Genomic DNA, 26315 nt, shown 5'->3' with positions numbered 1-26315 from the left:
CAGAAGGTGATGCAGTGTCAGAGGTGCATAAAGAAACTATTCACAAAGGTACACTGGCTACTGGAGATTTAACTTCTACTAGCTGTCCCCCTAATGTTCCTGGAAAATCTATATTTTATTTTATCAGTCTATAGGAGTTTTTTGGCAGATAGAAAAGATGTAAAATCCAGAGGGATTATCTTTTTTGTCAAATCTATTATCAGGTAAATCCAGAGTTACTACATTATTGAAGAAATAATTTGTACTAATACAAAAAACAGAAATTGACATAAACACAAATGGAAGCTCAATAAAGCAATTTTTTAAGTCTTCTGTTAGCACCTTTCTGACAACAAAAATGGTCAGAGGGCTGGAACAAGTCCTATAGTGACAAGACAAGGAGTAGTTTTAAATGGGAAGAGGGTAAATTTAAATTGGACATTACAAACTTTTTATGAGGGCAGTGGGACACAGGAACAGGTTGCCCAGAGAAGTTGTGAGTGCCCAATCATTGGAAGTGTTCAAGGTCAGGTTGGACAGGACTTTGAGCAACTTCAGCTAGTAAGGTGTCCCTGTCCATGGCAGGGAGGTCAGACTAGATGATCTTTAAAGATCTCTTCCAACTCAAACCATTATATGCTTCTATGATTCTATAATATAGAGGCCCTGCAGCTTCTCCTTGTTCATCTTCGTAGCTGCCACTTTTAAGACAAACCTATTAGGCAACTTTCTGTTCTTCAGATACTTCTCTGGTGTGATGGTAAGATTAAGAACTCCATCTTCTACAATCCCTGCTGAGTCTTTAAAGGTACCTGAATGTAAAGGAATTCTGTGGAGATGGAGGACTGAGTTTGCTCTTTGCTTTGTCTTTAAGTAGAAAAATTGAGGGGTTGGTTCTTTGTAAAATATAAAATACAAATAATGCGCTTAATCTAAAAAGCATAAGGGAGTTGGTTTTACAAGCAGGAATAAAAAAGAATGTTCTTGCACGGTTGTTATTAGCTTGTAAAGCAGTTACGTGCTTCAGAAATCACATCCAGTTATCATAGATTACTGGTCATAGGTTGACACACACGGGAATATGGCTGAAACAAGATGAATTGTCATTCAAGATCAATGTTCTCTTAGTTAGGACATGACCAAAAAAAAAAATAGTTTAAGCCATGTGTCATCATAGCAGTTCTCCTTTTTTTTCCCCTTAATTTTCTTTAGTCAATTGTGTTTCCTGGTTGAAGCATTTTGATATATTAAGCAAATGACAAAGATAGAATTAGAGCTTTATATTTGCAAATAAAATGGCAAATGTAAAAGAAATCTTGGTCTAGGTCAGTTTGAAGTATTTATAGGATGAGAGTAACTTGAGTCTTACGTCCTTTAGTCTTGCTAAGCAACGTTTAAGAAAACCACAGTATAAGGGGCACTTTAGAGTCCTATTTTGTCAGTCACATTTTGGATGAGACTGGATCAAGATCCTTAGAAACATAAATGAACAAGTCATGATAATTTACATATCGAACAACTGAATCTAGTTTAGGAAAGCTGCATATTCCTCATCTGACAAACTGAAGTTACTACCATTTCTCTCCTTCTGATGTAGTATTTGATATATGCATACGATATATTTATATTTGCAATGCTGCTTTCACAGTACAGAAAATTAAAGGCCAAAAATACAGTAGGGAGAAAATATTCTGCAATGTTTTTTGTCAGATGAGCAAAATAGCAAGGAAGCCTTAGCATCTATGCTACTGATGGGACATATTGATGACAGGCAATGAAACTGCAGCCTAACAAATCAAGCTTAGCTGCACTGAGGTACTGGAAATGTTGTGTTTTCAGTGTCTGGGCCCAGTTTTCCTGGAGTCTGCATGATTCTGTGCTATGTTTTATCAATACCAGCCATTCATATTTCTATTAGTCAAGTCAAGTGGGATGTACGTGCTTGTATGTAGCTTGGAGGTAGCTTTACATACTCTTTGTATATGAATGAGAAAGTTATTCAATTTTCAATAGTCGTTTCAGGCAAAAACAAAGGGATTATGAAAAAGCTGGGGAAGTCTATCCAGCAGCTGAGCAGGCCTTGGTTTCATGGGACGCTAATAGAGGAATTGCTCCACAGATAAATTAATGGACTTTAGCCCCATGAAATGTTATTTTCTTTAATGATAAGAAGAGTAAAGAGGTCAGCTAAAACTCAATATTTACTTTGTGTGGCAGGAGGCAAGTTTTTCTCTGAAACTTGTCCTGCATCTGTAAAGCTCTGTGTATGCCTGTGGTTTTGCAGAAATAGGGTTGGATCAGTTTGCATTGCCGCATGAGTAGAGAGAAGATTCAAGGACAGTTCTGCCCATGGACACCTTGATCACAAGGAGATCATAGTTTTCAGCCCTTCAGCTCAACAAAAGCAGCGATCTGCTCCTTAGTCACTAGCTCACATTGCACCATCCTCACATTCCTATTCTGTCTCTGAAAGGCAAATATCGTCTTACAAAACACCCCTAATATCCCCTGTGACATGTTCAGTGGCTGTTGCTAGCAACTAAGCCCAGTAGCAATTCACAGCAGTGATAATGTAGAGCACGTAAGTGGGTATGTGCAAGGTCCTGGGGCATTTTGCGCTTGCAGTCAGCGTATCTCACTCTGCAATCATGAGTACCTTCCAAACACTGCTTTTCTATCTGGGTTAGCAGAAGTGAGCTCAGTACCATTCACATACAAATCAGTGGCAGTTCCAGATGTTTCTGAGACGACATTTATGGCCCCATGTGGACCACTGAGGTAATTTTTAACCTCTGGGAGAGACACCCTGTCATAGAGTTCTCAGCAGTACTATCATATACACAGATGAAGGGGTGCGATTTGAAGGCAGTAGGAAGCAAAATCTGCTTGTTTCTCTAAGACACAGGGGATCAACTACTTTTGTTAACTCTGTGATTCTTTCCTAAATTGCTGTTATTTAGTCTTTGAAAATTATGGGCCTCTGCTGGTACCTGCAGCTGCTAACCAACCCACTGGATCAAGGGCTTTGAAGTGCAAACGTTGCAGACAGCCAGATGTCAGCTGCCTGGCAGCTTCCCACTTGGAACGATTTAGGAGCACCCCTGACTGTCAGGAACTTTTTATTTCAACGGGAAGGCCTTTCAAGGAAAAAATGTACTTCTGTTTCAGCTGTGGAAAAAAAAGCCAGCAGATGCAGAGCTTCTCACTCCCACCTCTGCTCTCATGCAAGAGAGTTTGTGCATTGTGTCATAGACAATTAACACAACCACATAAACTTGGGTAGTAATTTTTTCTCCTGGATGAAAAATGAACACAATTCTTTCTTCCAAGTAGTTTTTAGTGTAGGAAAGATAGAAAGTTCACTCTCTAGAGTTTATTTGTATTTTCAATGTGCATATTAGGGCAAAAAATTTCTAGGGTGAGGTGGCTTAAAAGCCACTTCAGGTTTCCATCAGAGGATCACTGCCTGGTGGTGGCAATGTTAGGTGCTCTTCTACCCTTATTTCTGGATGAGAAAAGGTGAGTTGAGGAGAAATTTGGCTCTCTGAGCTCGAAAGTTGGGTTGAACACACAGCATCTTACAGCTGGACATCCTGAGCACTAACCCAATGCAGGCTGCTACCCATCAGGAGTTAAAAATGCATTTTCTGTGGGTTAGCTCAAAAGATTTTTTCCATTCATGAAAGTTTAACCCCTGTTAAAATGTAGTACTATACAGAGTAACTGTGTACAGTTACAGACCATGTGAGTTAACACTCTTGTTCCTCCCACTGTTCTTCAGAGCAGTCAGAATGATTATTAATTAAAATTTTAAATACCAGAGCAATGCATGCAGTGTAAGAACAGACAAATGACTTCACAGATAAATGTGCTCTCATCAGCAGATGCAGCTTTTGCAAGTTGGTATCTATGACCAAGGAGATTTTCATCACAGGAACCATCTTCACAGTACAAACAGGTTCTCCATCTAAGCTTTCTTTCCCCTTTTTATGGCTGCCTCCACCCATGTGTAAAAATAGATCATCTCTTTCCCTGACCATTTGTTTGTGGAATACATTAAAAAGAATTCAGAAGTCTGAAGGAGGGCTGAATTCAGTTACTTTCACATATTTTAGTCATCGTGTTTCATTTCTGAAAGGTACCTGCCTTATTTGGCAGAAGAGCTGTGTTTAGTTCTCTCCAAATGAACATTTCTATGCTATGTGCACTTCATTTTGGGGCTGAAGGGGACAAAGATGGGAAGAAAACCAGTTCATTATACAGTCGTTATGCCTTACAGTATTTTCCATTGAGGAACCCTTTTCAGCTGGCAGTTTCAAGACAGTATTAGATACTGCCGTATTTGGAAGATGGGATTCTTCAGCACTGATTATTTTTATGCTTTGAACTGTTATTTGTTTGACAAGGTTGGGGTTTTTTTGGATGGAGTCCTTTGAAATCTGGTTTGGCAGTGAATGGAGACTGCTTTCACAAACGCTCTGCAAAGTGCAGTTGCAAGGACTTACACCATGCCTTGTTGCATTACTGATTAAAATAGCACTTATGTTTTTCTGAGGGTTTTCTGGTAGCACTGTCTGTGGTAGCAAGTAAAATTGATATATTAATATTTGTGATCTAAACTCCTCCCTCTGGAAGCTTTTTTCTTTCATTTTCTCCTGTCCAAACCTTACCAAGAGCAGCGATTTGTCACAAAACAACATAACTAGCAGCTCTTTCTAATTCATCAAAATCAATTTGCAAGCTTCTGTTTTGATTAGAACAGCAACCAAAAACACACAGCTGATTCAGTAAGTGAAACTCATAGTCTTTGTGAACTACTGGAAATCTTGAAATAGTTACATCAAGTCAAGTACTCTTAAAATCAGAAAAAAGTGAAACATACAGAATTGACACAAGTCTGTTGGAAATACTTCAACTTGTCTACGTGTTGATCATTTGAAAGTTGAATTTTTTGTATCCCAAGAGAGATGACACTTTAAAGCCTTCTGCTTCTTTGAGTAGAAGGCATTCAGCCCTTAAAGTTAAATTACTAGGCATTGAATTTCTTGCAAGGGGACCATTGTTGACTCTCCATGGCATGAAAGGCAGATAGAGTTGAGGATGTAACATCCAGGAATGAGTGTTAACAGATTGCTAACCTCCAGGCATGGATATTTAGTACCACTGTGTGTGCAATGCATGCAGTAGGTAATATCAGAGGTCGACAGCAATGTTAACAGCTCTCTCCAGCAGTAACTTCATCTGCAGATCAGTTCTTCTGCAGATCTACAAAGGAGCTAGAGGAAAGAGCCTTTCTGACACAGACTCTGCATGACAACTGGATTATCTTTAGGGCCCTGGACTTGCTTTGCCATTGCTTTTCACCCTCATCATGCAGACAACTTTAGTGAGATGCTGGATGTAGCTGGTTGGCTGGCCGGTGGCAACCATACTGTGTACATGAATAGGAGAGCATCCACATGCTGCTTACACTCAGGGGAGCATGCAGCAGTTACAAAAGATAGTCTGTTCCTTCTTAAATTTATTGTCTCAGTTATCTTCAATATTTATGTACATACATGTGTTTGGTATTTGAGTAACAGAAATAACCCTCCTCTGGTTCTTCACACCTTTTAACGTTACGTCATGTAACAGGACTGGGATGAATTAAGGCACATGGACAAAGGGCAGTGAGAGGCAATTGTACTCCCTGATGTTCTGCAATCCACGCCCTTCATGGTAAGACAGTGTTACTCATGATAGTCATTTGCTGCTTCTGTAATAAAGCAGTGAACAGATTCATTGAACGAACTAGATACAGTCATTATTGTTTCTAGCAAGGAGATTTTTCAGTTTTGTGCGAAAGCAAGGACGAAGTAGAAAAGAGTTCCTGCTAGGATATCACTCTCTGGAATTAGTCTATGATGAAAAACAAGGTTTTATGCTATAATTGCAACCATTCTGTTTGTACTTTGCAGTGAGCCATCTCTATGGATTTGGACTGATGGATGCTGAAGCAATGGTGATAGAAGCAGAAAAGTGGACAACGGTCCCTCCACAGCACGTGTGTGTGGAGAACACGGATCGGCAAATCAAGTAATACCTGCTGCCAAAACTCTTGCTGTCATTAACTTATGGAAAGAGATTGGGTATAATTTACCCCTCCCTTGCATTGTGTATAATGTGTCATTTTGAAAGCTGTACTGGGCATCACTGTCACCGCCACAGAAGTCAAGTCATTTGCTGTAGTTGCAGGTTGTTCCCCGTCATTGCTTGGAAAAAGGCCCTGGCTTAAAGAATGACCCAGAAGTTGAAAGTGTACAACAAACCAGGTTCAGTAATGATTGATTCTGGTATAGACGATGTACTGAAGAAGAAGAATGTTTGGTTGAGTCCACTCTAACAAGCAAATACTCTTTTCATTAAAATACTGCATGATAATCTCTCTCAGACAGTCTCAGGAGACTTGCTAGCTCAGAGTCTAAAACTGTACTGCTTTCTGCTTGCTAGGATAGCGTCTGTATAGAGCCAGGCTTAAAAGCAAAATTCTGTATGTGCACTCTGTGGATGCAGAGAGAGCATCAGTCATAAGGCACACTTCCAAAGCATTAAGATTATTGTTTGATAAATATGCTTGACAGACTCAATCCATAACTAGTATAGTCTGCAAAGATGTCACGCCACTTTAAACCAGTTGAGTCAGATGCTGTTTGGTACAGTTAACATGGAATACTTGCTGTTACGTAAGCAAGGACTATGGCTATGCCAGGCATTTCCTGGGGCTTAACAACCAGCTGTGATCCCATGACAATCCCAACAATTCTCAGCTGGCCACTAATCCACAAAAATGCTCTGTCCCAAAGGCTTATTCCTATTACAGATTTTTCATTGTCCTCTCTTAGCATGTGTACATGCTTAACAGAAAGCCAGGTAGCTGCCATTAGCTGCAGTAAAATAATTACCATGTGGTGATAGTTTCAGCTAGGAAGTAAGAATTAAAACTAAAGATTATAGGCTACTGACTTCTCAGAAACAATTGTCCAACACTCATTCACTGCTAGGCAAAAAAGATGTGGTTGCCGTATTTCACAGAACAAGCAAGAAATGCTCATGTTGTTTTATATGCTTATATTATAGAACAATACGACCTGACAGTGTTGTCCGTTCAATTTATAAAGCCACTGGCTGTTCAGATAATCCTAACCACCATGTGATCTACTTGGAGCATGTCGTTGTGCGCATCACTATTACTCACCCTCGACGTGGAGACTTGGCAATTTACCTAACTTCTCCTTCTGGAACTCGGTCACAGCTCTTGGCCAACAGGTATAGTATGACAACGCAACTTCACAGTCCAGTCAGCATGCAAAGCCTGCACTATCACAGCACTGTCACAGCATCAGCAAAGAACAGTTGAATCATTACAGTAGGTTCACTGGCAGACAAAGGCTAATTATTTTTTCTGAGAGAGATGCAGAGAGTGAAGTGCAAATGAACTCAAAAGATGGCAATCTGAGTCTTTATCAGCAGAAGAGTAGGCTGTAAAGCTGTTGAAGGACATCATCTCCAAAACAAAGATTAGTCAATTTCGATAGTCTTGTGTGGCTCCTCAGTTAGGTGCCTGGAAAATGTGAAAAAAATACTAACAGCCTCAGTGAACAGAAGGAAGCTGAATGTGTGTTTCTACATACTGTTGGCAGTTATTTTTATCCTCTCTTCACTAGTAATAAAAATCAGATAGAATAGTAGTTCTCTACTACTGTTTTCTTTAAGCTTTGTGAATATGGTTGTGATTCCTGATGTTACCAGTTGTCATATCCTTTTTTTCCCCTTGCATATTGAAGTAGTATGCGCGACCCATGAAGGGCTTGTAGTAGGACAATGCTGAGAAGTTGCACTACTACCTTGAAATTAATGGGTCCATTTGAAAAGAGCCTATTAAAGTTTTTAGAAGTCAGCAATTTCCCACAGATCTGTGATGGATGCTTGCTTTTTGAATGTCTGGCCACTCTAAGATGAACCACTAAGAAAGATTAGACCTTTTTCTCATCCTGTCAGCTCTGTGTTATGTTCTTGGAAAAACTGTGACTCTGCATCAAATTGTCTCTTTTTCTCCAGACTGGACTCAAACAAGTGTCTCTTTATCCAATGCAGTATTTCCAACATTAGTGAAATTTTAGTCCCTGGAGATGACGTGCATCATTAATATTTGTGCTTAGCAAATTGAAAGACTTCCCAGTGATATTTCTATTTCTCTGGTCTACTAGCAGAAATTTTCTTGGAAGAAAACATTGGCAGTCCTTCCCAGATAGATCTTGCTAAATCAGTGATCAAGAGCACTGCCTCCTACCAGAAGTGGTTAAAACACTAAGAAACCCCAGAAACCTTTTCAAACTCTACCCCATTTCCAAATATGTGAGTAAGTTACTGTTACAATAAGAAATGCTTCGGTACTTTTCCAGCTGGCTAGAAAATCTTTTTCCTGGTGGAACCGTAGTACAATAGGGAAAACATTTTCCTTAGTGACTAGCAGATTTAGATTACTGCCATTCTGCTGGACACAGAGCACGGCTTCCACACAAAAGTTAACGTTAGCTGATCTTACATATCTCACAAAAGCAGCCATGTGTCAAACCCATGTTTTGAGAACTCTTCTGCCATCCCACTCCAGTCTTCACAAAAGTTTATATCCCCAGTCCTACTCTTCAGGGCTTTTAATGAATTGGGAGTGGCCTGCTTTCCAGACTGCCTCATCATCCACATTCCCCCAGCCAGATTTGCTAATACAGTGACTGTCTAGCCCTGGAGACTTGAGTGTATTCCTGTCCTTCAGTGTTAGAAGGATTTATCTTTCCTCTTGCAAGGAAGGACCTGGTTTTGAGACAGGTGGAGCTCAAATTCACTTAGTTCTGATTGAAGTGTGAACCCACATTTTCATTAGAGATTAGGTTAATTTAAAAGAAAAGGTGTACTGAGAATACTCTTCAAGCTGTAGACATTAATTGATCGAATGCAGAAAAATTTGTCCTGGAATTTTGGGGCCCTCTAGAATATCTCCTGTGTTTCATTACGAGTTGTTGTCAGTGCCTTGCTGATAAAGCCGATCTATGTATCTCCCTGCTACACTGAACAAAGAATTTGTCCTCTGCTAACCAGTGCAGAGGCAGGCTTCTACCTTCTAAGCAGTTATGAAACAGACTTTTGTTTTTCTGTTTGAAGAAATCCTTCCTTAGTTTTCTATTCCATTTTCATGCAGCAGTTCTTCAAAATGAAAAAAAGAATTAGAAATCCTCCAACTAGGTGTCCAAACAAAACAATCTCGTGTAAACCCAGTGGTCTTAACACAGCTAACTTTTGGCTCTAGGCTTTCATGTCTTGCAGCTGACTCACAGCAAGTGGGAGATAAAGACATTCCAGTATTCGCAGGTCACCTCTGGTGATGACTGGTATGTGGAATAGGTACAAAGTTTATTTCAATTAGTCTCTTTGTAACCCCTGCACCTTAGAAAAGAATTATTTTCCGTACCTGTGGTATAGAGAGAGAACACAAATGTATGTATTAAAATAAGGTGATGTTCAGCTGTTTGTTATCCTATGCTATGAGAAGGCTAACCAGAAAACAAAGAAACCTGAAAGGCCTTTTAATGTTTTGCCACTTTCCAAAAAACAAGTTATTCATGGCAGAGCGAATACTTACACAGTCGCACCAGAAATTCCCTTCCCATGCAAGCTTTCAGAGATATACTGACTTGTCAGTCACATTTGGCTGAAACAAACAACTCTAGGCTACTAATATTAAGGGATAAATGTATTTTGCAAACTCTAGGTGTGAAATACCTAGCATCTTCAAAAGCCCTTTGTTAGGGTAAAGTGATGGATATGGGCACAGTACTTTCCAAAAGGGTATTTCAAGGCTTGTTTTATTTGGTCTTGATGGAAAAAGTCTTACAGCTTAGTGGTCTTGCAATTAGTAGTATACTGAGTGTTGTTGAGTGTATATGTTTTAGCATCATGTTATAAAATAAAACTCGGAGTAGGAGTGTTGTTATTCACTAATACGAGAATTTAGTTTTATTTTTAAAGTATTGTTGATGAGGGCATGAGAATAAATGCATTCAAGTAGCATGCAGGGATGCATTGGCAGCAAGTAGTCTGGGGTTTTTTTCTATACGCAAAGGTCCCAGAGGCTGTTGTACATTGCTACTACCTGACTGAGACACTTTTCTCAGACATACAAGACCTTTTAATGCACACGTACATGATTAATAGCAGCAGTACCAGCTGTTTTTCCTGAACCCAAGGAAAACCTCATTGCTTTACCATTACTCATCTGGGTTTAATTTGAAACAGTTTACTGGTAAAATGTCTTAAAGTGCAAAAGGTATATTTTACACATGTGTACTTCTTCACCAATTCTGGAAGAAGAACCATTGTGTAGTTTCTGGTGCATTGACGAGTAGGTCCCTCAAGACAATATCTGGCCTTTTTTCTGCATATTTTATCCTTAATGTTGGCATCCCCTAAAATGACTTCAGTAAGAAAACTTGTTAGTCAGAGGCGATGTGGATTCCTTTGCAGGCATTTGGTGGATTACACTGTCACTGGCTTGAGCCTTATGTGCATTCTTCAAAAACTGCATTACAGGGAACATCTGCTTTGTTGTTTGGAAAGTACTAAACATGATTACATTGGAAGTACTGCAGCAGAGAAAAATACAGGCTTGGCAAGTGCTGGCTGGTGTGAGGATGAGGCTACAGTTAAGTCCAAAGGGGAACAGTATCCCCTTTTTCAAAAAAAAATTGGCCATTGGATTTGGCAGCATGGGTTTCTGAGTGTTTTTGAGACGTACCAAGGTCAGTTCTAGCAGACAGACAGTACAGGGGGGCTATGGAGGAGAAGCTAAATATAAAGAGGATAGAAGAAGCAAACTTAGGGCTTGTTTGTCTCCCACTGAAGTCATGGTTTGTTTAATTCTTGCCCTTTAAATTTAAAGCAGCTGCTGCCATTCGAACTGCGTAACTGAAATTTTTCAGCCACGTGGTGGCAAGTTTCCAGGCCACTAGCTTCCTATGCTTATATGGCACTGACATTAATAATACCTCTGTTCAGTAACAAAGGGAAGTATTTTCATGACCATCGTTTTCCTATCATGAAACCTTAGATAATCAGTAAATTTTAATAATACCTTCCTCTGTGGGAAACTCTTAGATCAAAAACAAGGTATTCTCATCTAATCTTATGTGCTAGTTTGCTTCATAAAAAGTCTTGGTGATCAGGAGTAGAGGAAACCTTTTCTTTGTAGGAGCACGTTTTGATTTCTGGACCAGTCCATCTTAAACCTTTATTGCAGTTTACACATTGTATTCTAATAACAAAACCAATATTTTATGTATCCAAACATGATGAAAAGGATAGGGCCAACCTTCATGCTGAGTCTTACTGAGTTACAGTAACTGAGAAGGACGCTGTGGTGATATTATTAAGTCCAGGATGAGCAAACGATAATCCTCTGCTTGTGCTATGTCTACAGGGTGAGGCGATTCTCAGAAAACTATTTCTCCCAACTCATACTTGCTATGTTTTATTTCATTCAGGTTGACTAGATCGTCTTTTCTTTTTTTTGGCGGGGTGAACAGATATCCCGCTACCCTTCTACTACCCATTCTTTGAAGTGCAATTGCAATGTCAATACCCCTAAAAATCCTGTTTTTTTGTTATACCCTGGCAGTATTAGCAGTAGATAGGATGGGGAGCTCTGGAGTTAATACAGACACAACATCAATTTAAAAAACTCAAAGGGTTGTGTTTTTTTCTATCAAAGAGGGGAAAAAGCACTGTTGATTTGCCCAGCTCTGCAGAAAAGACTAGAGGGGGTTCTGTGCAAAAGGGTAAATGAATGCAAGTAAGTGACACTGTCCTCCATGTAACTCTAAAATTGATCCTGGAACTTGCTCAAAGAAAAATGTGAAAGAAGAATGAAGTGCAATAGATATGAGATTTAGAGTGACACATGCCTTTCTTTGATAACTGAGACTAGTAAAGAATTAATCATGGATCTGCAAAGGAGGCTTTTAGAATTCAATATCTCAAGTTCAGTTTTAGAGGAAAATTAGAATCCACCATTAAAAGTTTGACTTAATTTGCCATAGTCAAAGTGGGAGTGAAGACAAGTGGCTAAGGACATATTTAGGATCCAGCTAAATGTCTCAGATTCTGAGGTTCATATTGAACCAAATAGAAAAGAGGGGAGCTGTTTAAGACAGGCTGAGGAACAATGCCTAGACTTTCTACCTCCAGCATATAGGTTTGCCCCAGCTACTATAGTGAGAATGAATTAATCTTTTCCTACCCTTATGTAAATTAGCCCCACCTCAAACTTACTATATTGAGTTTCACTTGGAATAAACTGGACTGTGTGATGGACTGTCAGTGTCCCCTACTGCCCTTACTCTAATCAAATGTCCCTTTTCAAACGTATGATAGTGTAGGAGAAGTCTGTATATATGGCACCAGGTTCATTCATGCTTTTGCATTAGGATTTCTGTCTGTTTCGAGTAAGATTTCTGAAGATCTACTGCAAATTCAATAGGAAGCACGTGCAGCTATTAAGAAGACAGCTCTAAGTATCAGCCACAGAGTTAGCTGACCAGTGTGGTGTGTGGAGCTCAGCAGCCCGACAGCAGCCTGGAGCATTTCATGTGGATATGTGCAGTCCCTGGGGACAAGCTTTCCATATTTAAAGATGGTGGTTGCTGTAGTATCCACAACTTCAGGCTGACAGGCACTGTACCCTGTTGTTCATGCTACACTTCTCCAAACAACTTTATCATGACAGCTCAGGGATCTCCATCACTTCATAAAATTAATTGTGATAACCAGATGTAAAATGGAAATTTAAAAAAAAAAAAGCGTACGTGCACATTTTTAATACATCTTCTTTAGATCCATGTCCAGAAGTTTCAAGTGATCTTCCCTGACACACGTAGGTGAGAAAGCTTCTGAAGTGCCTGTGTGCACTCTGACCATTTCTGTTTTTTTCCTGAATGCTTCAGTCCAGGTGGGCAGTAGGGTCTCCTGAGGCTTTGTTAAGTCAGTTTGGACTGTCTGCAGTTTCTCAGGGGCTCACAAGGAGCTGGTGGTTGAACCCTGTAGAAAAGAGCTGCTGTAAGGAAAATAGTTGACCAAAGCGTTTTCAGGTGCACAGCTCGGGAAGGCACTCTTGTACTCTTGTCGAACTGTAAGCTTATTTAAGTCTTGTGGCCAATTACACCAGTGGGCAAGGACCTCTTGCGTGTCAGGCTGCCAGTTTAGTAGGCCAGGCACATCATAAACGAAGACTGCTGCCACAGAGGAGAAAATAACATTCTCTTGACCCCTACTCCACTGCAGACCCAGCCACCAGCCAGTGCAGGGCTTCCCAGTTCTCCATGTGGTCAGTTCAATATATAAGCATGACTGTCAGTCGGGGGCAGCCAATGAAGAAAAGGTCTTGATAATAAAAAAGCTCCTTTTATGTGTTTGTCTTTTATTGTTCATGATGGGTGATGGTGGTGTTACCAAATGGAAACCCCACTCCCACTGCCTTTTCTCACACAAAATTAAAAATTAAAACAAATTCTTTTAAGCATTTAGGAACCTAGAGATTCTTTGCTAAGAAGAAAGCTGACACACTTGTTTGGCTGGTTTTTTAATGCTAGTAGATTTAATTGTGAGAGACTAGACTTATGTTCCCACTTGTGGAATTCCAAGAAAGTGGCTATTTGTCTTCCTCTGGGTCAAAATTTTATTACAGATGAATATTTCTGCTTGAAGTTATATTCTTAAATAGAAAGATGATGCAATTTCTAGGCTGAAGTGGTGGTAGTGCAAGAGGCCAAGACTCTTGAATTTGTTTTAAGGAAATAATTATTTTTCTTTACACTTTGTCATATATATTTTCTTACATAGACCTACATATGGCACGTGACGAGTATGTCATGAAATTTCTCAGAAAAAGAAGAGTCATTATCTTTAAATGTAATGCTATTCATTGTAAGCAGCAGCCCCTAATTAGTTTCTGTGGATATAGTCAGTCATGTAGTCACATCCACCCTAACTTGAATATACTGGTACTAAGAGAGGTCACTTGAGTAACTGAATAACAAATCTGGCATTCTGTCATGGTTATGTTAACAAATAAGTTATAAAGATTCAAATGCTGTTGCTCACTTTGGCACTTCAGAGCATGTTACATGCATAAGTACAAGTGTTGCAGATGTATATTATCATGGTCATAAAAATTATCAGATTATTCTAATAATCTTGTTTAACTTTTTAAATCTATAATAGCCTGTAACAGACAACTAAGAGTTCATCAGACTATATACTAATAATTTACTAGTCCTTGATAAGCTGTGTATACATGTGTCCTTGATACGAATTTTGACTTGGTGTCAATCTGACAAATAACAAAATCAATTAACTATCTGGACTGGCTCCATGATCCTTAAAAGATCCTATGCTGTATGTATTTCTTTCTGAATAAGGAAGAGTACACCTGAACATTTGATCATTTCATTCATTCATTTAACACCACTGAAAGGGAAATCCATGTACTGCCTCACAGATTCTTTTGTTTGAGAGTTCAGTGCATAAGCAGAGCAAAAAAAAATATTTGGACCGTTGAGTATGCAGAAACATACACGTACAGACAGCCTCAAAAAAAACCCATTTCCAGTTTTTTTAACTGTTCTTTTGACCCGTCTGTAGCTTTTTTACTCATTTGTAGAATTTTTTGTAGAAAAACAGTTCATACATTAAAAGATTCCAATTTAAGCCTTACTTTAGAAAATTCAAATCTTTCCCAAAGAAGTATTCTTTCCAAAAGCTAGTCAATTTTCTATGAAAGAATATTAACAGATTTTCCCTATTTCATGGTTGGAGATATGAAAACTTACAGTTTCAGTCATAGCATATTTTAGGTAAAGGTGTTTCTGTATACCTATGAAAAAGTCATAAGGGATTTTTGTCTCTTCCTCCCAACATTACTTAAAAGAGTGATGAAATATTAAAATGGAAAACCAACAGCAATTTAAAGTTCCAAAACATGACAGATAAACACCCTTAAAGAAAAAATACTATGAGAAATATTGGACTAATTACAGTAAAAATAAACAGCAACTTCTGTTTCTGTGTGTATGAATGGAAGCCAAGTGAATACAGAATTTACAAAATAATTGCATAGTATTTACATAATACTATATAATTTAGTTGCCACAGTGGCAAAGAGGAATACTGCTGCCTTGATGGATTGACAGGGTGTTTAGAAAGTAATAGATTAGTTGTCAGCAAAACACAGTATGACAATTTGACTAACTGTTGGAAATAACCTAAATAATGACTTAAATTGAACATACCCACATGCAAACACTTGATAATAACTGCGTAATAATTTCTACCCTTTCAGTAAATGATATGTGCCATGTGTTTGTGAGCTTTGCTGTATTGAAACAACTGATTTAACAGTAACATGAAACAGGCCAATTCTGGCAGAATATATATATACAGACATATAGATGCACACACAGACACAGAACTGCATCAGAAGAAAATCTTGCCAAATTATCAGTGAAAATTAAGCCTAGTTCTAAATATGTGTCTATATTATAAGTTAATGTTATCAACACATAAAAAAAAAAGCGTTAATTTAAAATAGAAAAAGGTTGCACAAATGAGACCGTGAAAATCAGCTTTGGGTTGAGTCCTATCAAGTGCACCAGGCATGCAGGTCCATACAGGTCCTGTTCAAGTAAGTGTGGATATGCAGTACCTGACCCCATGCCTCTGACTGACCAAAGTTTTCAGCAAGTATGGCATTTTATTCACATCCCATTTTTACCAGAAATCGACACATACTTAAATTACTACAAAAGTATCCTGCTTTCCCCATGTTTGCTGAACTTCACAACATTTTGAGAATAAAGCTTGAAATTAGCTTAGAAAATTACAATAAAGAATCATATGAGTGTAAACTATCATAATATTTTTGTAGTCTAATACTATATTTTTCTCTATTTTTTGGAAAAGGGTTTTAAATCTATTAGATGTTCTACTGTAGAGAACTTGTCTTACAAAAAATACTTTGAAGCATAGCTATTACCAGTGGAATTTTTACACATAAAGACCAAATTAAAATAGTGATAAATATATATACATCTAAGTGTATATATGTGCATATATATAAAAAATAGATATAGAATCATACAATACTAGCATCTTCGGCTTGGAAAGGACCTTTAAAGGCCATCTAGCCCAACCCCCCTGCAATGAGCAGGGACAGCTTCAACTAGAGCAGGTTGCTCAGAGCCCTGTCCAGCCTGACCTGGAATGTTTCCAGGGATGGGGCATCTACCACCTCTCTGGGAAACCTGGGCCAGTGTTTCAGAACCTTCATTGTGAAAAATTTCTTACGTACATTTAGTGAGAATGTACCGTCTTTTGGTTTAAAACCATTACCCCATGTCCTATCGCTATAGGCCCTCCTAAAAAGTCTGTCCCTGTCTTTCTTAGAAGCCCCCTTTAAGTACTGGAAGGCTGCAGTAAGGTCTCCCTGGAGCCTTCTCTTCTCCAGCCTGAACATTGCCAACTGTCTCAGCCTGTCCTCACAGAAGAGGTGTTCCATCCCTCTGATCATTTTTGTGGCCCTCCTCTGGACCCGCTCCAACAGGTCCATGACTTTCCTGTGCTGAGGGCTCCAGAGCTGGATGCAGGACCCCAGGTGGGGTCTCAGCAGAGCGTAGTAGAGAGGGAGAATGCCCTCCCTCAACCTGCTGGCCACACTGCTTTGGATGCAGCCCAGGAGACAGTTGGCCTTTTGGGCTGCAAGTGCTTATTGGTGGCTCATGTCCAGCTTTTCATCCGCCAGTACCCCCAAGTTATTCCTGGCAGGGCTGCTCTCCATCCCTTCATCTCCCAGCCTGTATTGATACTGGGGTTGCTCAGTACCAATTGAGGTACCAATTGAGGGTGCTCTCAATGCCACTGTCTGTGTCACTCATGAAGGCATTAAACAGTATTGGTGCCAATATGGACCCCTGAGAGACACCACTCACCACTGATCTCCATCTGGACATCGATCTGTTGACCACTACCCTCTGGGTGCAACCATCCAACCAATTGTTCATCTACCAAACAGTCCACCCATCAAATCCCTATCTCACCACTTGAGAGAGAAGGATGTTGTGTCAAAGGTCTTACAGAAGTCTAGATAGATGACATCCGTAGCTCTTCCCTTGTCCACTGATGTACACATATGCATGTATCTATATAGAAATATATATTCATACATAAATATTGCTGTATATACATATGTATTTGTTAAAGCTGAGCTGTGCCATTTTATTGGAGGCAACAGTCTTAATCAGAGTGCACCTCCCATCAGTAGCTTTGGAGTACCAGGTAACACGCTATGAGCACTGAATAAAAGTGCAAATTCTCTTGTGTCTTTCCAAAATCTCATTAATAAATTTAAGTATTAAGTAATAAAATCTCTGGCCAGTCCTCCTTCCCCTTGCCCCATGGGATTAGCATCACACTGCAACCTCTGAACTTGGCCCCCATATTAGAAATTATCATAATCCAGGCCTGAGCTCCAACCTATTCACCGAAGACTTAGGTGGTTAAATTATGGTAATGTTGTTGGTTAGATGAAACCATCAGATGCCATCAGTCTCTCAGTTTTACCCAAACTCAGTTTTGTCAAGTGTTTGAAGAGAGTAATACCTTGGTCATTTGAGGATTGAGACTAATGTTGAATTGACTAATATTGAATTTCTCATATTGTCTTAGTCACTTAATACTTTTTATTGTTTTTAAACCGCTTTTAAGTATTCCAATCCAAAGCCAAAAATAAATGTTACAGAAATTTTTGAACTTACAAGATGTTTGTATTTACATCATGCTGTTAAAGCAACGGATATGCTGTATTGTATGCACTTTTCCCAAGACACATGAATGCTATAAAACAATGTTAGTATTTGGGGTTTTTTTGCAATGAATTCTCTTTCTGTTCTCTTTCACATTATGACAAATGATGGCTTGTAAAGAATCTCTTCCATCAAAGCAACAAGAAACTGCTGAATGTGCTTGAAATATGTGTGGGAAAACCACCATGAGTAAGGTTATGTAGAGGCACAGATGAATGAACTGGCCAATTAGTATATCATTCAAGAGTTGGCAGACTTGGAAGTCTAGCTCCCTAAATAAAATGGTTCACTTAAAATAATGTCATGATTTATTTTAGGCTATTTGATCATTCCATGGAAGGATTTAAAAACTGGGAGTTTATGACTACTCACTGCTGGAGTGAAAAAGCAGCAGGCGACTGGATCTTGGAAATCTGTGACACTCCATCTCAGCTGAGAAATTTCAAGACTCCAGGTATGACTTTAACCTTTACTTGGGCTCAGTGAACTCAGGAGAATACTTGCAGTATTCTTGCAGAGAATACCTGCCTTGACCGTTTTCCAACTTTTATTTACAGCTGGAACATCTCACCGGTTTTAGTGTGAAGGAAGAGCTGTGAAGAGCATTATTCATATTGAATTGCTAATATTGTCTGAGTCACTTAATACTTTTTATTATTTTTAAACCCCTTTTAAGTATTCCAATCCAAAGCCAAAAATAAGTGTTACAGAAATTTTTGAACTTAGGAATTTTTCAGTTTTATAACTGAACAATTATAACAGGGGGTTTTTGTTTCATAATTTCAATTATCAATGCACTTTTCATTTTTATGTTGCTGTTATTTGCCATTTAAGACACGTGGTTCTCTTTTATTCTGAACTTACTTCTGGTTTCCATGGAGAATTTCATCTTCTCGGGAGTAAACTGCACTCTTTCTTGCAGTCACATGTGTTGCCTCAAAGTACAAAAAGAGACTTTGGCCACTTAGAGCTACATCATACCAGATGTGAATTCTTCAAGCAGAGACAGACCCTTGTACCATCTGACAGGTTACCAAGAGTCAGTGCTTTAAACAAAGCCAAATCTTTACTAGGCACAGTTTTCAAGAAAAGAGATATGAAACTGCATCTGCCACATTTGAAAGAAGTTATAGTATCTCCATACACATGCATGTTTTCTTGGATGTTGAGTATAGATTTATCAGACAAGTCTCCAACACAAGATAGAGCAGCCCAGAGTTATTCTGATGTATTCATATTGCCTGTGACTTTCATGGCTGAAATAAGGCCCATATTTACTTGGCCTATAGCTATATAGGGCCCAGGGATTTATTTTCATGTTGTTTTTCTTTTTTTTTTTTTTATTTTTTATCCTAGCCATAAAAAAAAGTGGCATTTATCAGTGTTTACACAACTACAAAGTCCCACTATACAAGAGCAAGAAATTCACAGCTTGTTACCACTGGGAGGTTGCATTGTACTCCTGTGTGCGTGGGCAGAGTGCTCAGACCTGGCATTAGTCCATTCACGAACTGCACTCCTACTAAGAATTTTTGAGGCTACAGACATTCTTCTGATTTTAATTCCCACTGCACAGTTCAGTTTCATTGACATGTTTCAGTATGAGCACTTTGAAAGAAATGGAGATTGAGAGAAGGGCTTTCAAAGAGACTCACAGGAGTACATGCTTACTTCTGTTTGCCGGTTATGAGAGATGAGTATGTACTTGCCTTTGGACTTGGTGAAAACGTAAACCTTAAAAAGCATTTTGAAATAGATACATTATACACAGACAAAAATACAGAATCACAGAATCACAGAATCACTAGGTTGGAAAGGACCTTTAAGATCATCAAGTCCAACCATTAATCCAGAACCACCATGTCCCCTAAACCATGTCCTGAAGCGCCACATCCACACGTTTTTTGAACACTTCCAGGGATGGCGACTCCACCACCTCCCTGGGCAGCCTGTTCCAATGCCTGACCACCCTCTCAGTGAAGAAATTTTTCCTAATATCCAATCTAAACCTCCCCTGGCGCAACTTGAGGCCATTTCCTCTTGTCCTATCACTAGTTACTTGGGAGAAGAGACCAACACCCTCATCGCCACAACCCCCTTTCAGGTAGTTGTAGAGAGCGATAAGGTCTCCCCTCAGCCTCCTCTTCTCCAGACTAAACAACCCCAGTTCCCTCAGCCGCTCCTCATAAGACATGTGCTCCAGACCCCTCACCAGCTTCGTTGCCCTTCTCTGGACACGCTCCAGCACCTCAACATCCTTCTTGTAGTGAGGGGCCCAAAACTGAACACAGTATTCAAGGTGCGGCCTCACCAGTGCCGAGTACAGGGGCACAATCACTTCCCTGCTCCTGCTGGCCACACTATTCCTGATACAGGCCAGGACGCTGTTGGCCTTCTTGGCCACCTGGGCACACTGCCGGCTCATATTCAGCCGGCTGTCAACCAGCACCCCCAGGTCCCTTTCCGCCGGGCTGCTCTCCAGCCACTCCTCCCCAAGCCTGTAGCATTGCATGGGGTTGTTGTGGCCAAAGTGCAGGACCCGGCACTTGGCCTTATTAAACCTCATACAGTTGGCCTCTGCCCATCGATCCAGCCTGTCCAGATCCCTCTGCAGAGCCCTCCTACCCTCCAGCAGATCAACACTCCCACTCAGCTTGGTGTCATCTGCAAACTTACTGAGGGAGCACTCGATTCCCTCATCCAGATCATCTATAAAGATATTGAACAAGACTGGTCCCAGAACCGAGCCCTGGGGAACACCACTCGTGACCGGCCGCCAGCCGGATTTAACGCCATTCACCACAACTCTCTGGGCTCGGCCATCCAGCCAGTTCCTCACCCAGCGAAGAGTAAACCCGTCTAAGCCTCGAGCCGCCAGTTTCTCCAGGAGAATGCTGTGGGAGACGCTGTCAAAGGCTTTACTAAAGTCCAGGTAGACAACGTCCACAGCCTTTCCCTCATCCACTAGGCGGGTCACCTGGTCATAGAAGGAGATCAGGTTGGTCAAGCAGGACCTGCCTTTCATGAACCCATGCTGGCTGGGCCTGATCCTTTGGCTGTTCTGCAGATGCCCTGTGAGCACTCTCAAAACCAACCGCTCCATAATCTTCCCTGGAACAGAGGTCAGGCTGACAGGCCTGTAGTTCCCAGGATCCTCCTTCCGGCCTTTCTTGTAGACGGGCGTCACATTGGCAAGCCTTCAGTCTTCTGGGACCTCCCCTGTTAACCAGGACTGCTGATAAACGATGGAGAGTGGCTTGGCAAGCTCCTCCGCCAGCTCTCTCAGTACTCTCGGGTGGATCCCATCAGGCCCCATAGACTTGTGGATGTCCAGGTGGCTTAGCATGTCCTTGACTGCTTCCTCCTGGATTATGAGGAGTACATTGTGCTCTCCATCCCCGTCTTCCAGCTCAGGGGGCTGAATATCCTGTGGATACCTGGAGTGGCTATTAAAGACTGAGGCGAAGAAGGCATTAAGTACCTCAGCCTTGTCCTCGTCCTTGGAGACAATGTTCCCCGCCATATCCAGTAGGGGATGGAGATTCTCCTTGCCTCTCTTCTTGTTGTTAATATATTTGTAAAAACATTTTTTATTATCCTTTACGACTGTGGCCAGACTGAGCTCTAGCTGGGCTTTTGCCTTTCTAATTTTGTCCCTGCTTGACCTAACGAGATCTTTGTACTCTTCATGAGTTGCCTGTCCCTTCTTCCAGAGGTGATAAACTCTCCTCTTTTCCCTGAGTCCCAGCAAAATCTCCCTGTTCAGCCAGGCCGGTCGCCTTCCCCGCCAGCTCTTCTTACAGCACATGGGGACCGCCTGCTCCTGCGCCTTTAAGATTTCCTTCTTGAAGACTGTCCAGCCTTCCTGGACCCCTTTGTCCTTCAGGACTGTCTCCCAAATACTATTGTTTATGCATGAATGCTGAATGAGTATAGTCCTTCCTTCAGACTCCCACATCAAAAGTAGGTGGAAAGCCTTTAATAAAAGTAATCAAAGGTGAAATATCACTTAAACAAATAATCCAGATTAAAACATGCTAGAGAGATGAATACTACTGATGTATTGGAAATCGTTTATCACTAGATCTAAATTATCACTTAATCATGCTGATTGGACAGCATGTCACAATGCAATAACATTACATTGGAAGTGACAAGTCTAGTTGATTACTGCGATAAAAATTAATCATAAGAATTCTGCTATGAAATATATTTAGGACTACAATGACATTAGCAATAAAACTAGTTTATAATTCAGTGAAATAAAAGATACATTCCGTCTCAGGCAGCTAAGTAAACTCACAAAGCAGTAAGTGTTTTCTAATTATTTTGCTAAAAATCAATTCTGAATTTTAAGACATAGAAATTAAGATAAAGTACTTGAAGCGATAAAAATATATCTGTGAACTTAACAATAGAGGATATTTTAGTATGTTTGTTGCTGAATTAGTACGTTACTGGAAGTCGTTAAAACTACTCAAATGATCCTTTCTAAGTATAAGTACTTTTACTGTTTCTACTACATGAAAAAGCACACATTAAAAAAAGGTTGACTAAAATGCAACTGAAGTGCTTAAAAGCTTTGAGTTTTAAAATAAGAAAGGCTAGTGTGATAGGACATATGCATGTAGTTGACTATTCTAGAAGAATGTTAACTGTTTCAGTTCTACTTTTTTGAAGAAAGGCCTATTAATATTCCTGCCATCAGATGCAGAGTACTTTGTCTTCCTCTTGGTTGAAATTTGGCTTGTTAAATTTCTCAGATTGGAATGAAGGCTGTGTGCAGTTCACAAGTTCAAGGTAAATGTGCCTTTCTGGGAGACCATCTGATCCAATCACTCCTGCAACTTACAAACTCAGTAGGACTATTTCTGTCATGACTTAGAGCAAGTCAGGACACAGGAGGAATTCTAGTGTGTGAACAGATTTGTCCAGCCTCTTTCCTATTCCAAGTGGTGCATAGGCCAAACTCAACTTGGTTTATACATTTTACTTTGGACAAAAATGAAACCTCTTATTTCAAAATTATGACAAAATCGAAGTGCTGGTTTTATGCTGCTTAGATAATTTTCTGTCTAAAAAATCTAACACACAGATCAGCCTCACTCAACTGCTGTTGAATTGAATGAGAATGTTACTTCTTAATTTCTGCTCTTCATTAGCTGAGTTATCTTCTTTTTAATGCAGCAGATGGCCAGATAGCCAATCTCTCCTTTTTAAAAATGTTTCTCTGCCTGTATGGTCATCAACCCGTATTATCTTATTGCCTGTCTCAGTTGTCTGCATAGCCTGAATTTTTTTTTAGGATGCTAAACCAGCAGTCGTAAGCCAAAATTTTTAAAACCTGTTATGTAATATGAGGCCAGTAAGCCCCTATTGAAGACCAAGATAATCAGGGTGATTTTCAAAATCGCTGAGCAGCAAACAACTTTTTATTAAAGTCTGTGGTAACTCTAGGGTGGCCAGTGTCATTTAGATGTCAGCTGTATGCTCAAGTGGTTAGCTTTAAGCACAGCATTTTGAAAATCTTGGTTATCATCCTCTAGACCTCTGAAAGGAAAAACCAGCATTGCTAGTGTTTCAATTTTCACTTCATTTTATCTGCACTGACCACTTCTGAGCATGGTTTTGCAGTGATGAAAGGTTCTTAGCTAAGTGATGCTAATTGCACCAGTAAATGCAGAGCAAAGTTTCCAGTACCCTAAAAAGGGCTACTCATTAAATATATTTGGAAAAGCAGCCATAGCCTATGAGCAGAACTGTTCAGGGATTTGAGGGGAGGTTTGGTGTTTGGGTTTTCAGTGCTCTGGTATTTGATAGAGGAGAGGTATTAAACAACAACACAGACATTTAATTTTAATCAGATTACTGAAAAGAGACAAAAATCAATGATTTTCAACTCCATTTTGCACTTGTTATTCCTGATGCAGCCAGGACCATCTCTGGCTTGAAGGATAAGTTAGGATAGGTCTTCACCTTTGTGTGTACCGGAACCCATGGTTCATCCAACAGGCATGAAGGAGAACCACAGTGCAACACGCTTCAGCTGTTCCCCTCTTCTCTCTTTCCTGGCATGCTCCCCGTACTAAAGCATAGAAGGGAGGTAGCATGGAGCCATTTTGCAAATTGTTCATCTGGGATATTCTCCAGACATCTTTTACAGACTTTTTATGTCATCAGGAGAATCTAAAAGTGGCCAGCTACATTTCCAGCTTTACACTTTAAAACCTGTTCCTGCATACTCCTGTTTTACATACATAGTTGCATAGGTCTTACTGATTTATTGATTTCAATACTTCATATATATACTCTTCTCAATGCTACAGTGGCTAATCTCATGGGATTCATTTCTTCTGGTCTGTGAGGACTAAAGCCTTAAGACCCAACTCTAGGACAAAAGGCCAGGGGATGTGGAGAATGTAGACCTGCCCAACAAAGGATTGTGGAGGAAGCCGATACCCTGAAGGAATCTTGCTGGAGAGCTTAGTTTTTAGTTTCTTTTAACCACAGTGTGAAACAGTGCTTGAGACTGATTAGGTTTTTACATGCATTTGGATTTCACAAGATGCATTCTGGTTGTGAATTTGGATCCTGGTTCATTGTATACTGTCTAGTAACACATCTCCCAACTTTCTAGAGCGGTGGTTGCCCTGTGACGGAAGCTGTCCTGTAACACTTCTGTTCAGAAAGATTTCAAAGTGCCTGCCACGTATCAGTGGTGGATAAACGCAGCTGTTTGGGCATGTTGGGGTTACTCACGACATGGAACGGAACATGAAGTAAACAAAAGGTTCTTAAACACAATTTATGGTGCCTCTCCGGTTTATCACTGTAGCCTGCAGTTTATCGCACTGATATCACCATCATGCCTGTTTCTTGTTTCTCTTGTGTGCGTGTGTTTGTTTAGCTATTGAAAGGTCTTATAATTTAGAGCTGCAGTTTACTTGTAATCAAATTGAGAACAAAGAGACAACATGTCATCATATCGCTGCATTAGCAAGGTAATGCCACATCTGTTACCCGTAAAGAAATGCAGGGTCCAGTTCATAAAAGTAGTGCATGTGATTTCTGCATTTAATTCTGTAGAGTTTATAGAGTTGGACATCTGCTTTCTGTGAAACACTGTGATATACCCTTTCTCCTCTACACACAATATGGGACCTCTGTTACATACTAAGTACAAGCAGGGTGAAGGATTATTCTAGCCAAACTAAATGATGAAGTCAGCCAAAAATGGGGAAAGAAAGATTTTGGCTTAAATGTGCACATTTTGTTTATTCATTATAAAAGTGTGTGTGTGTGTGTGTGTATTTATATATACTTAGTCATTGAAATATTTTCATTGTGCAAATTAAATGTGCCTTGAGGCAAACTTCATTTATTTGCTGGCAAGTCACATGAATTTTTCCGCTCTTTATTTACTGAACCATTCTTAAAAGGCAACTAATCTCCTGAGAGACCCTGCATTACTCCCCTCGCTGCCCTTTTGCATTAGGTATACATTCAAAGCACCAATCTTTCCTGCAGTAATGTTAGTACAAGCCCTTCCATGTGTGTAGAGTCCAGACACAATACACTATGCCCGAGGAGTATCTTTACCTGTGGTTATTTTTAATGGGTCCTTGCGAATACTTTTTTCTAATGTTCAGTATTTTTCCCAGTGTTCTGGAATAAGTATAAAATCAACCCTTGGAAAGTTTAGTCATCTTTGGAGCATAGTAATGACAAGGATGGGAAGATCTGAATAATTATCAGAAAGAACATTTTTTGATTGCATCCAATATATTAGGGTCCATATGCTGTAGAAGTGGGTTAAAACACAAAATGGACAGAAGCTGTACGTGGAGAAGCTGTAGCTTTGAAAAGGCTGTAGAGATGACTGCATATCTGGTTAAAAATGAGCTCCCTGTGTGACTCCTTTCCTAAAAAGAAGAGTGCCTTTAAGGACCCAGCTGAATCGCTGTAAAGAACATTGAGAGCTAACTTGATCCCTACATGCCTATACAGGAAGAAAACATGTGATCTGTGTCTTTTTAATCTAGTGGAGACTGAAGAGCTACATGGCTGTGAGCTAGAGATAGGAAAAGACAAATTGAAAATAAGATGCTTGCAGTTTTACAGCCAAGGTCGTTAGCCAGTAGCTTGGCAGCGGGTTTGGTAGACTCTTCATCTGTTAATTTTTTTAATCCGGAATGAATATTTCTTTTAAAAAAAGTAATGTGAAAAATTAGAAGCTACTGTGTGAAACAACTGTCATGTGATGTAGTCTCTTGCCTACAGTTTCTTCTCAAAAATTGAGTATAGAGCAGAGAAGGTGTCATATGAAGTGTAGAAATTTCTGTCCTAGAAAGATTAAATTGGGATGGCAAGAGACAGATAGATAACAGAGATTCC

The 26315-nt window shown here is 39.9% G+C and overlaps 1 protein-coding gene across 1 annotated transcript in view; it reads left to right on the top strand.

The window, feature by feature from the left end:
- PCSK5 (proprotein convertase subtilisin/kexin type 5) overlaps nucleotides 1-26315 on the top strand; it is a gene marked incomplete at its 5' end in the record, with an annotated part of 195672 nt that overhangs the window by 155153 nt on the left and 14204 nt on the right. The window contains 3 exons of the mRNA XM_082013448.1: nucleotides 5937-6054; nucleotides 7096-7284; nucleotides 18239-18375. Coding sequence (XP_081869574.1) covers nucleotides 5937-6054; nucleotides 7096-7284; nucleotides 18239-18375 — 444 coding nt within the window. The remainder of the gene's footprint in view (nucleotides 1-5936; nucleotides 6055-7095; nucleotides 7285-18238; nucleotides 18376-26315) is intronic.

This window comes from Phaethon aethereus (assembly GCF_964289735.1).
Source record: "Phaethon aethereus genome assembly, chromosome: Z".
NCBI classification, from domain to species: domain Eukaryota; kingdom Metazoa; phylum Chordata; class Aves; order Phaethontiformes; family Phaethontidae; genus Phaethon; species Phaethon aethereus.
The sequence above is the reverse complement of the archived record's forward strand: the minus strand, read 5'-3'. Positions and strand labels throughout refer to the sequence as shown.